The sequence below is a fragment of the Adiantum capillus-veneris genome, chromosome 17 (genome assembly GCF_014529385.1).
Source record: "Adiantum capillus-veneris isolate H3 chromosome 17, ASM1452938v2, whole genome shotgun sequence".
NCBI lineage: Eukaryota > Viridiplantae > Streptophyta > Polypodiopsida > Polypodiales > Pteridaceae > Adiantum > Adiantum capillus-veneris.
The window spans coordinates 90,436,504-90,450,114 of record NC_140947.1 but is presented as its reverse complement, the minus strand read 5'-3'; the positions used below and the strand labels follow the sequence as shown (position 1 = coordinate 90,450,114).

The window sequence follows — 13,611 nt, the reverse complement described above, 5'->3', positions numbered from 1 at the left end:
ATACAGTTAGAAGAGAGCAAGTTGCTTCAATCAAGCAACGATACAGGAGCTTCAAAGACCATTACATTGCTTAGAATAGGAAGCCTCGCCAACAAATGCCAATAAGCAAATTGCTTATACCCACATCTTGCACAACATAAATCTTTTCCATGCATTGACTGTGTATGCATAATAGGGCTACATTACAAGGCTTGCATAGCACAACTTTTAATTGCCCAAGCGCAACACATACCCTTTGCGATACCCTGTCGATGACTCCAAATAGGAAGGGGGGAGGCATTCTGAATGCGGACCTAACATTATGACTATTAGAGGGCAACGTTTTGTGAGAGGCATTGAATTTTTGCGTTTTATTGTGATAATTTTTTGACAAAATTTAGAGTATATGCCCTCATAGTAGTGTTACAGAGGAGTATGAAGACAAAATCCATATATGAGCCCCTAGGCTTATGTGTATTGTGTACATAGCATTTAGATTTCTATTTGAATGATTTTTCTTTTGTTAAGTTTTTTTAAAGATTCTCTTTGTTTATTATTAAGAAAAAATAAAAAAATCCATAATCCTCATGAAGAAAAGACTGACGAGAGGCCTGAGCACTACAAAGAGAAGAAGGTTCCCCCTCCCACTCTGTCTCTGTGGTAGCAAATTTGGAGCCTTAGGGGGCGAAGTAGCATAGGGTGATGTAGATAATCTTGTCTCGTGATAGCTCAAAGCGGATCCAAGGTAATTGGCTTGTGGGTCCCGTGCGACAATTTGTATCTTGCTTTGGAGTCTCTTTGAAGAGTATAGCGACCCCTCCTCACCCTCGTGTGGTGTGCTTGCGAGTTTCCTCGATGTGAAGACTCCCATTGGAAGCCCTGGATCCTCGGTAGACTCCTCTCTGGGCTCTCATGTGTCTCTGTCAGAAGAATGAGGTCCCATCCTCTCATCACCTCCTCAAGCCTCTCTGGATGTGTGATGAGTGCGCGGCGGTGTGTGCAAGTGAAAGAGCACGCGAGAGTGTGCGGGGTGTGTGCTTTGCAGAGGAGGCGTTGAGTTGAGGAAGGGGGCGCTAGCAAAATGATGGAGCAGAGAGAGAGTGCTCGTGAGTTGCAAGGGGATTAGTGAGTTGAGTTGTTAAAAGCTCACTATCCCTTTATTATTTGTATAAGGACCAATTTAATAAGTTAGTGGCCAAGTTCAATGTGAACTTGGCTAAAGGTTAGTAACCTTTAAAATATACATTAAAAGGGGGCCATTTGGGCCTTTAACCCAACAACCTCCCACTTAAAGGCATAAATTGCGCCTTTAAGCTACGTGACTCCCACCATCTCTATGCATAGATGATGTTGTGCTTTGGGTAAGCACTTAGTGAGAGCATCGGCTGGATTTTGTGATGTATGGACCTTAACCAATGTAATAAGGCCATCCTCAAGCACTTCTCGTATGAGTGATACCGCACATCAATATGCTTTGTGCGTGCATGAAACATGGCGTTCTTTGCCAGACATATGGCACTCTGGCTATCACAACCAAGCATAGGTGCCTTGGCAGGCAAACCAAACTCACTACATAGGCGTGCTAACAAATAGCTTCTTTGGAAGCCTTAGTGGCTGAAATATATTCAGCTTCTGTCGTAAACAATGCAACAATCTTTTGCAATCTAGAACACCATGAAACAGCACCTCCTGCAAGAGTAAATACATAGCGACTTGTGGATTTTCGTGTATCCACATCACCAGCCATGTCAGAGTCACAAAATCCCTTCAACTCCATTGGTCCTTTACCATAGCAGAGGCATTTGTTTTTAGTCCCTTTCAAGTACCTCATAATGGACTTCACTGCATCCCAATGCAACCTGCCTGGATTAGCCATAAATCGGCTAACAACTCCCACTGCATGGGCTATATTAGGCCTAGTAGCAACCATAGCATACATAAGTGAACCACAAGCTGAAGCATAAGGCACACTTTGCATGTCATTGGCTTCTTCCTTTGACTTGGGATAATCATCCTTGGAGATTTTGACATATGGCTGTAATGGCACACCAAGAGGCTTTGCTTCAGCCATGTTAAATCTGTCCAGCACCTTTTCAATGTACTTTTCTTGCGACAAATACAATAGGCGCTTGTCTCTTTGCCGTGTAACACGCACTCCAAGTATATGTTCAGCTGTCCCAAAGTCTTTCATTGAAAACGCAGATTTCAGCTGCCCTTTAAGAGCATCAACAATGCTTCTTTTCTTTGCAGCTATCAACATATCGTCTACATAGAGCACAAGAATGATAGGGTTGCCATCCTCATCACGTTTGGTATACAAACAATGGTCTGCATGGCTTCTTTTGTAACCATGTTTAAGCATGAAGCGATCAAACTTCTTGTACCACTGTCTACATGATTGTTTCAGCCCATACAAGCTTCTATTGAGCATACATACCAAATGTTCCTTGCCAGGGATAACAAAACCCTTGGGTTGCTTCATGTAAAGCTCTTCTTCCACATCACCATGCAAGAAAGCGGTATGTACATCCATTTGGTCCATTTCCAAATCAAGAGCAGCCACTATGGCAAACAGTACACGCAAAGTGATCATCTTCACAACAGGAGAGAACACCTCGTGAAAGTCTATGCCCTTGGTTTGAACATATCCCTTTGCCACAAGCCTTGTCTTATACTTGGGTTTTGCATCAACAATTTTGATTTTATACACCCATTTGTTAGGAATAGCCTTCCTTCCTTTGGGCAATTCAACCAAATCCCAAGTATGATTAACATGCAAAGCTTTAATCTCTTCTTGCATAGCAAGCTCCCACTTGTCGCTGTGCTCACATGTCTTTGCCTCTTTATACGTAAGTGGCTCTCCCTCGTCTGTCAACATAATGTAATGCAAAGAGGGGTCATATCGACTCACGGGCCGTCTTTGACGAATAGACCGCCTCACCCAATGGTCCACATTATCCGGCAATGGGTTTACATCAGGTGGCACGATAAAACCATCAACAATGGGCTGCTGTACATCATTTTCAGCACCATTTTCAGCATTGTTTTTTGGCTGCAAATGCCCTTCAGGAGCCTCAATTTGCTGTCCAACATCATCTGGCTCAAATACCACTGGATCATCTACATTTTCAGCCATTTGTGGTGCATCCTGAGGGTCAAAAATAGGCCTAACAGGTGGTTGGTCATGCTGAAATTTCACCCTTCTATGGTCATGCTTTGAGGCACAATTGTTTTGAAGCAGCTTTGCCTCATTAAAAACAACATCCCGGCTGCGGACAACCCTTTTGAGCTGAGGTAACCAAATCCTGTAACCCATTTCGCCTTCTTCACCATATCCCATGAAGAGGCCTTTAATGGACTTCGCATCTAGTTTACTCCTCAACTCAGGTCTAACATGCACAAAAGCTTTGCAACCAAAAATGCGTAAGTGATCATATGAAGCAGGCTTGCCAGACCAAACCTCTTCAGGGATGTCACCTTTCAAAGACACGTGAGGGGATCAATTGCATATATGCATTGCAGTTTTCAAAGCTTCTCCTCAGAATCCATGACAGAGATTAGCTGTGGACAACATGCATCTCACTCTCTCACAAAGTGTCCTATTGAATCTTTCAGCCACACCAGTAGAAGAGGGGCTGTATGGCACAATAAGCTCCCTCTGAATGCCAAATTTTCACAAAACTTGTTAAATTCAGTACTTGTGTACTCCCCCCCATTGTCTGTACGCAAGCATTTTAGCTTTCTACCTGTTTGGGTGGTCGCAAATGCATGAAATCTCTTAAACGCAGCAAAGGCTTCATCCTTAGACTTAAGCAAATAAACCCAAATTTTCCTAGAATGATCATCAACAAAGGAGACAAAATAACATACACCACCCATAGACTTAGTAGGCATGCTACATACATCAGAATGTACAAGATCAAGCACACAAGATTTACGAGAGACACCAGAGTAATAAGAACGCTTTACTTTCTTGCCATGTTGACATTCATTACAAAAGTCAAGCTTTGTGCCTTTAGCATCAAGCTTGTTCAAAGTACAAACCTTTTGGCTCATATGGCCAAGCCTCTTGTGCCACAACTCCATGTGAGAGTTAATTTCAGCCAATGCAATAAACTTGCTTGCCCAACAGGGCCTTCCCATGCATGCAGTAAAGTGTCCCTTTCTTTGTGCCCTTTACAATCAGCCTTGAGCCTTTAGTCATTTTCCATGATCCTCTCTCAAACAAGATGTTGTAACCATGCATATCCATCTGACCAACAGAAAGCAGACTCTTCTTGATTCCCGACACATATCTAACATCATGCAAGACAAGCTCATTTGTGCCATCTATGGAGAGATGCACAGTGCCAATACCTCAATGGAACATGCATGATTGTTTCCAAGGTATACATGGCCACGCTTGCCTACATCAAAAGTAGAGTCACATGAAATGAAGCACCGGAATCAACAATCCAAGTCTGGGACAATGGATCATTGACAGTCAACAAAGCATCAATAAGATCACTCTTGGTGATCTGCATGTCCTGTGAATGAACATTTAGAGAGGCATCAAGGTCATATCATCATCTGACAAAGTGGCACACTAGATGTCCTCTACATCTGACAGCTCCTCAATCACGACACTAGAAGCCACATTGGCCTTCTCTTTGTCCTTTGAGCTATCCTGTGCATCTGCCTTGACTTCCTTCTTCTCTTTCTTTTTGTCTCCGCCATTCTTTTTCCTTTCTAACTCAGCTTTATAGTACCTGCAATCGGGTTTCTTGTGACCTTTCCTGCCACATTGATAGCAAGTCACATCATCCTTGCCTTTGCTTGCATTTCCCCTTTCTTTACTCTTACTCTTACTCCTTTGTGCATAAGCATTCTTCTTTTCTGTCCTGTCTCTAACCATGTTGGTAGAGCTGCCTTCCTCTCCACTTGCTTTCCTCTTGATTTCTTCATTCAAGATAGAACCCCTAACACCATCAAAGGTCAAATTGGGGTTATTGGACAACGAAACCACCGAAGTTTCCCATGACTCAGGTAAGGTCATAAGCAAGAAGATAGCTTTTAGCTTATCATCAAAAGGGGGCAAGCCAAAATCTTGTAATTGCAACAAAGTACCTGCGAACAATGACAAGTGCTCTGCCGTGCTCTTGGACTCATTTAGTTGCATGCCAACAAGTTTTCACATCAAGTGCACCTGGTTGACAGGCCTGTTCAATCCAAAAAGGGCGGTAGACTTTACTTCAAACCTTGATTTAGCTTTCACCCATTATTAGTCGTCTATTTTACCTGTACTTTCAAGACACAACAAAGGGGAGAGGGATACAGGCTGATAGATTGCACCTGTATGAGTAGACGGACACCAGATTGGCCCCTAACTTAGGCGCCCCTTTCGGTATTTCTTTATTGTTCAAAAGAGGGAATAAACGCTGTGGTTCCCTACAAGCTGCCCCGCACAAACTCGGCTGAATTTCCACTGTTCCAGCCTGATTTCGGCAGCATAACTGTACTAGAACCCTTCACGGTCAGTATTCCCACGCATTGACTGACTTTCCCGACGCATACGGGCACTTTGCAAAACCTGGCGAGAATCTGCAGCACGCTGAATTCTCTGTTTTCAGCCCTGAAAATGCGCCAGATCGCCTGTACAGCGGTCCCCTTGCGTCCCCGAACCTCCTGGGGGTATTAGGGTCCGTTTAGGGCCAAAACCCTAAACCTGCAAAAATACACAGCAGGCTGTAATTCACTGTTTCGGGCTCCGTTCCGCGTGCCGGTCGCATCCCTAGCAAGTCCTCGAGCTCCCGCACCTGTAGGGCTACTTGCCCTTTGAATCGGACGAGATTTCTGGCGTGAAACCTCTCCGAATTCACCTGTACCTGCGGGGGGATTAGCCGCTAGCTAATCCAGTACCTGTGCAAGAGGCTCTTGCCTCGGCAATCGCGCATGAACCCACACAACTGTACATTGGTCAAATGAAAAGCCCACTAGAGGGGCATAACATACTGCCAAAGGGGAGAGAGAGGGCAGTGCGTAGCGTGCAGGGCATCACTCCTGGCACCGCACTGTGCATAAGAGGGAAAGCAAGCACTCCATAGCTCTTAACCTGTGACAGAGACTTGCAAAATGAGCCTCCCAGCTATAAATCACGTTTTTGCCTTCTCTATAAGTAGTAAACTGGCCTCAGAGTGCCAAGTGTCACTCATTTGTGCATTTTCCCGCTTTAGACCCTCGGGTCTAAAAATATCTCACCTGCAGCCTCTGTTGACTTGGCCACAGAGTAACAAAATGATCCCCATGTCAAACTGCACGTAATGACGCGAAGACATTTTCAGGTCCCAAAATAGCAGTTCCCTAAATTTTAGGAGATGCTGCCATTGTATCTTTCTAGGTCATCCGACCCTCTTTGTACACTGTGGCCACATCCAAAACTGAAATGTAGCCTCTGTAGCAAAGGATTCCACTTTGGCTAGTCAATGACCCCACTTGGCTAACCATAGTCCTTGTCCAACCTTAGTGCTCTCTTGCCCTCAGGCCTGGACTCCCTCTGGACAGTTCCACACTAGCTATGCAATGCAGGGCAGTTAGATTTCCCGAGGGGTGTTTCCAAAAAGTGAAAGTAAATAGATAATAAGAAAGAAATCAACAAAAAGGATAGATAGTAGTCACACGCTGGTGACATTGACAGACGTTGTATTTTCATACATTCCCTTTAACTTCTCCCACACATCAAAAGCAGTTGTGAGACCTTTCACATCAATGATGGTCTCATCGGTCATGGCCATTTTAATGTATGTAACGGCCTTCCTGTTCATGCTAACCCATGCTTCATCCATCATATTCTGTGGCTTCACTTGTTCAAGTGCCCCTTTGCAATCCTTAAGAAATACGAATCCTTGAATTCCTTGAATCCTGTCTTTCCAAATATCGAAACCTGTTCCATCGAACCTCCTAATCTCGAAGAGGTTCTTCACATTCGAAGAAGATGAGGCCATTTGCACGGATTAAGAGGGATAATACGTTGAATTTTTAGGCAAAATGCGCAAAAATCGGAGTATAGCCTCACAGAGATGTGCACTACAGCTCCAAATGGTCACATGAGCAATTTGGGGCAAAATAGGTCGATTTGGGCACAAAAATCAAATTTTGAAATTTATGCGCAGGAAATTTCAGCGAGCGAATTTGTGCTCTAAAACAACAAATTTAGTTGTTTTTAGCCTCACAAAACATACATAAAGCTAATACGCAGCCTTTAGAAGCATGCATGAGCAAAAGCCCCAATTTGTAGCATCAAAATTGCATGAAATTGAGCCACAAATGGTCATACATTGCCAAAATTTGTCAAATGTGCGTAGATTGCATCAATTTGCACTTTCCCCAATGTAATCGCACCATAAAAACACTTGCAAAAACCTGCGTAAATCTGAAATTTGCTTAAAACACTTGTTTTAGGTCTTGTTTTTCGGCAATTTCAGAGCTTTCGGGTATCAAGGACTTAGCAAAAGTATTCCCACACCTTAATACATCATTTGCAAAACCTAAAGTATTCCCACACCTTAATACATCATTTGCAAAACCTGTATTTTGCTGTCATAACCTGTAATTTGCTGTTTTTGACCTAATTTCAGCCTTTTTTGTGTCAATTTGGGTTGCCAGGAGCTCTCTAGTGTCCGGGGACGAGTCCTTTGGCGACGAAATTGCAAAATCTCGCGTGAAAGTTGACCTTCTTGGCTGAAATTCAGCGTGTCGCATAGGCCGCAAGTCCTTATGCGACAGTCTTGCCATCAATGAGGGCCCTACCATCTCCATATACTGCCTTCTCCCCTTCTTTACGAGCTTTCTTGACTCTAGGCATGCATGCTCAGCGATGGTCCTGTTGCATGAGAGAGAGAGAGAGAGAGAGAGAGAGAGAGAGAGAGAGAGAGAGAGAGAGAGACAAGCTTTAGGCATACATGCTCGGCGATGGTCCTGTTGCATGAGAGAGAGAGAGAGAGAGAGAGAGAGAGAGAGAGAGAGAGAGAGAGAGAGCTCCTGCTGCTGCCCTCTGCATTTGTCGAATGTGTGAGTGCACCGGCTTTCTAATGCCAGGTCACTGGCTCGTCACATTTCAACTGCTAGAGAACGTCAGAGACCTTTCAAGAACTCAAAGTAAAGGAATAAAGGGTTTATCCTGGATTCATCTAGGTATAGAAATTAATTCTTGTGCTTTTTGCACCAGAATGAGTCACTAATATTTGCTTGTACAATTTCTTTGTCTTTGATTTTTTTCATCAATCTATCAAAACAGTTTCAAAACTTGTGTTTATATTCATCATCAACATTCATGTCCCTTTTTTTTTCTAATCCCCATTAGTTTCTGTAAACTTCAGGGCCCATAATTTCATGAATGGCCAATCAATTCTAAGCCCATTCATGAAATTATGGGCCCTGTAGTTTACCAAGCGGCACAATGATGATTTATCTGTGTATCAAGTTGGTTTTATAAGTTGAGGTTTTGATTCATCTCTTCTTAGGCTTCTATTCGTTTTTAAGATTGATTAAGCAAAATTTCTTTGAAACTTTCAGATTTAGCCCAGATGTGCTCAGTATTCAGTTTACCAAAGGGCTACTTGGCTGGTTGGTGAATGCTACACTCATCAAGCTCTCTCTTTATGCTCTTGGTAACGGTGATGCAGCGATATTCGACATACTCTCATATGGGGGCTATGCCTTTGTTGGTGTATCGCTCTCAGTGATGGCACGCATGTTGTGGCATTACTCGTATTACGTCCTCATGCCGTTAACTAGTCTTTGTATGGCTGTTTTCTTGGTAAAGACAATGAAGCGCGTCGTCTTTGCTGAAGTGAGAAGTTATGAGAGGGACTCTAGCAGGCACCATTATTTACTTTTATTTATTGCAGTTGCACAGTTTCCATTGTCATTATGGCTTGGATATCTTAAAGGTACATGATACAAGCCGCTCTCCGAATGTATACACAAATGTATCATATTGAACATGGGCCTTGTCGTGTCCAGCAAAATGCTTAACAGTTAGAGAAAGGGCTTTGTATTAAGTTAAAAGATAGTGCTTTGCAGATAAGAAAGTATTGGTAATCTTTTTGGCTACAGAAGGGGTTAGTAAAGCATGGAACTCTTAGGAGCAATTGTGGAAAGTTCAGATAAAGCTTGTCGATTAGTGCCACTTTGCAAGTCAATGATGGCAAACCTGTTTTCTTCCTTTTTCTTGTAAGAGGGGCATCAACTAAGCATTGTCTTATATATATGTCAGCCCGTTAGAGAGAGAGTGGACATTTTGTTTTTCGATGTTATAGAGGGGATATTGAAAAGTGGGTCACATAGTCTTTTGTGGGCCATTGCGACTTTTTCACCTTGTTTTCTCACTACACCTAACACTGGATTCCCGGTAACAGTTATGAGACTAACTGAAAGCTTGTGTGAAGACGACTCTGAGAACAAGGGCAGCTCTAGCTTTTTGCTTTTCTATATAGGAGCTTGATGTTTTGGGACTAGTGCCTTTTGAAGATTTGCTTCTCTCACCACCTAAGACATTAAATGCTTCTTCTGGCAAGTTTGACTTCTGGTGGCATGTGTTGACATGAAGAGTAGTGATCAGTAAAAGCATCATACCCTTTTGGAGCAATTGTGGATGTCGAATTAAGCTTTTGGATTACTGCCACATGGTATGTTACGATGGCAGACTTTCTTTTCTTCCTATTTCTTATAAGAGAGGCATTAACCTGGCGTCGTCTTTCGTATGTGTAGGCCATTGTGAGAAATATTCGACAGTTTTTGATATTGAGCAGTGGGTAGAGCCATTAGATCATGTTGTCTCACGTTGCCTCCAAGATATTGAGGTGAGTGTTGGATCCGAGAGAACTGTGTGAGAAAGTTGCAGATTGTTGATTCTTTAGGGAATCGGGTTTTTGTTCGTTCTTTGTTGGCGCTACCTTTCAGTAGAAAGGGAGGGTGCATGCAGAGGGAGTTTTAGCGTGTGTACAATGGAGCACCCTTAAATTTTCAAAGGAGTGTTTTATTATTCTTTTATTTTTTGTCTATAGTCTCTCTCTCTCTCTCTCTCTCTCTCTCCTCTCCTCCCCCCCCCCCCCCCCCCCCCCCCCCCCCCCGAGATCGGAGTTAAAGGTAGTGCCAATGTCTGGCATTGTTAGGATTTGAGTCATAGGGGCCCGTTTATCTTGACGAATAGTTACTCTAGTATTTTCACCATGTTGTCCCGGAAGTTACATTGGTCAGGATTTTGAACTATTTTGTCAAGGGTCACAAGTGTTGTCAACATCATTCTTCTCGTACCTTTAGTGAGAGGAATAGGAATGTATGGCATATCAATTGATATATGTATATATACATGTATGTCTACACATATATACATACATGTATGTATATCTGAAGCAATTGGACAGCTCGTCGAGTTGTAGCAGCCAAGAGTGTAGGGTAAATGAGGGATTGAGTGTAGCAGACGAGCTCTGTAAGTGCACTTGAGCAAGGGTAGGGCGACAGGTTACATGTATGGCAAGGGCAGCTTTGCAAGTTCTACAGGGGTGGCGTGCAAGTTGCAACAGAAAGCCCTCTCTCATATTCTTTGATGTCCTCTCTTTCTATCTTAGTGATTTCTCTTCTCCATAGTTGCCTTGTATATGTTTGTGGCATTGCAAGTATTATCTAGTGTCATAGGATCTTTTCGGAGTTGACCCAGATTGGAGGTTAGGTGTCCACCGGAAGGAAGGCTAGTATGATGTGTTTTCATTGCATCTTCGGTTGCATTTTGACATCCTTGACAAGTTTTGGAGTTTCAAGAAGTGTAATCGGCACATGTTGCATTTGAAACTAAAAATGTCTTCAAGCCATTGTTGAATTGTAAAACGCATGGTCATTTGTCTCAAATTACACACACACACACACATATGTGTGTGTGTGTGTGTGTGTGTGTGTGTGTAGTACACACGCACACACACACACACACCTACAATAACTCATGCACCTTGTGCAAACATGGCATCATTGGCCTCGGGCACATTTACATTCAAAGCAAACATTTTGCCCACTTTCTTTCATTATGCAACTAGCTTTTCATCCTTATTGTGCTCTTTGACAAAGATACCATAAGAGTTGCACCTTGTGCAAACACGACATCATTCGCCTTGGGTACATTTGCATTTGAAGCAAACATTTTGCCCACTTTCTTTCCTTGCACTACCAACTTTCGACAAAGAGCACAATACGGATGAAAAGTTGATTCTTAAACCTGCTAAATTCAAACTCTCTCTAGTAAATTTAAATTTTACCCTAAGGATTTTCAAACTTCATACTTTGAGTCTAATGAGTATTTTTGATTGCTAATAATTTATACAGCTAGTTTCTATTTTTAGACTCATATAATTGCTCTAATTAACCCCCTTTGTCCTGTGCCTTTGATTAAGGTTGCGCGGGATAGTTTTATCCTTCTTTGCTTTGTACCTTTGACCTGAGATAATTATATAGCAATTATTCTTGCTCTTTTATAAACTTTCTTTAGTTCCAAGCTTTTGACCTAAATAAGGCCATAAGCACTTTAATCAAGTTCTCTTGTTCTCTTTTGTTTTTCCCAAGACTTGTTCAATTTAAGATGGAAAATACTTTTAAAAGGTTAGAAATTAATTTTCATGACATTATGAAAGGACATGGATCCTACGGGCAAGGCCACCGGCACGGTTAGATAGTGTGCACGTTAGGGAGAGGGTATAAGATAACACGGTTGGGTGGAGATTAGCACACGCATTACTCTCGTTTTTTCATTGGTATCCGAGCTATTCTTGGGAAAGGGAGAAAGCGGCTTGCATGTGTATGCGATACACATCTTCTCTCCCATGATCTGTAGACATGGATAACAACGCCTCCGCAACGCAACAAAAAGAAGACATGCACAAAGTTCTGTGCGCACCAAGAGGAGACAATCAATGGACAACGACTGCAGCCGCTCCATCTATGTCCTCCACAACGCATGACGAAGGCAAACTTGATTAGCAACTCTACGACATCGAGGCTCCGTTGGCACCATTGGGTGCGCGCAGGAAGGTCCTCTAAACCCTTGCATGAAGGAGAGTTGAACCCACCCCATGAGGATAAGAGGCCAATACTCTACCATTCAAGCTATTGAACCTTGTTGTGTATAACAAGGAAAGATAGCATACTTGAGTTGACAAGGAAAGCTACAAACTTCAAGGAAGTAGTTTCACCATTCCTTTTAACTTCTTTAAGAAAAACAAGTTTTCCTTCAATCAAAGTGAACAAAAGCTTTCACAAAAACAACGAGTTTTTATGAAGAATCAACGAAGGTGTTCTTACGACGAACGACACGTGAAGCCTACAATTTTCGCAAGGCAAGATTCGCATGCATCGCAAAAGTCATCGAGCATAAAAAACATAAAGACTTCAAGCTTTACAAGGTACAAGTTGACGTTTTTTTTTCTCTCTACGTTAGTGTGTGTTTACCATGGGCAGCGAGGATATTCCACCTACACACACTTCGATTTTGAGCTCGTACATCAAAATCTGGACACCACGTGTGCTACCGATATTAATATGCCTGACGATGATGATCTAGGAGATCATGGCCTTATAGACATGGTTGCTTTCAAGACTTTGGAAAATCGCCAAAGCGTACTTGAACGCAATCTCTCTGCACTAAATACAAATGTTACCAACCTTACTGAGCTACTTGTGAAATTTATGAATTCACAGATGGCTCAAGGAGCCCTAGGTGGCATTATTCAAGGAACCCAAGCTTGCACGACTCAAGGAGTCCAAGAGACAAGTGCTTCAGAAGATGCAGAAGGTAGTAATGCATTGCTTAAGAATATCACTATTCTTGAGTTTCACGGTGAAGAGCGTGATCGCAACAAGGATGCGGTTAATACGTTCTTACACAAATGGAGTGGTATTCATAGGTTGAGACACACCCCGGATATAAAGACAGTTGTGGAAACAAGTTTATCTCTTAAAGGTAAGGCCTATAAGTGATGGATGGCATTTCCAATAGATGCTCGTCCTCCGTCTTGGGCTGCGTTTCACTCTTTGGACTCCAATGAAGAGGATAAGAATTGGTTAGCATGGGATGCATGCCACATGTTTGGCCTCTCTCTCAGTCAGTACCTTTCCAAGTATTGGGAATAACATTAAAACTAGAAGGTCTAGATGAACTCCAAAAGATACACGGTTTTAATAGGGGTCTTGACAAAGACTACCGTCTTCATGTCAAGACCCAATATCTAAAAACTTCAGAAGAAGCCATCGGTCATGCCCAAAGATATGATGATAACCAAAAGAGGAAGGAAAATGTTCTCTACTCTAGGAATAATTTTGCTAAGAGCAATGTGGCTAAGAGTCAATGGCGAGGTAGATCTCCCACACGTTCCAAGAGGAATAAAAGACAATGTACCTCTCCACGTCCACACAAGAGGCTAAGAAGCCTAAGAAATCACGAGATACTCCACCTGGGCCTCTCAACACTGCTGATTTTGAGCGTGCAAAGAAACACAATTTGTGTTTCAGATGTCTTTCGGACCAACATAACAAGAAGGATTGTCCTTTTTTGCAAGGAAAAGAAAAGGCCATGCCCACGGTGCAATGCCTCACATTAAATTCATCTCCTAA

The 13,611-nt window shown here is 42.6% G+C and overlaps 1 protein-coding gene across 1 annotated transcript in view; it reads left to right on the top strand.

Annotated features, from left to right (window-relative positions):
* The window catches only part of LOC147437687 (uncharacterized), a 46,623-nt gene extending 37,549 nt beyond the window's left edge, over positions 1–9,074 (top strand). The window contains exon 6 of the mRNA XM_086487184.1: positions 8,530–9,074. Coding sequence (XP_086343310.1) covers positions 8,530–8,914 — 385 coding nt within the window. The 3' untranslated portion in view covers positions 8,915–9,074. The remainder of the gene's footprint in view (positions 1–8,529) is intronic.
* Positions 9,075–13,611: the final 4,537 nt, after the last annotated feature.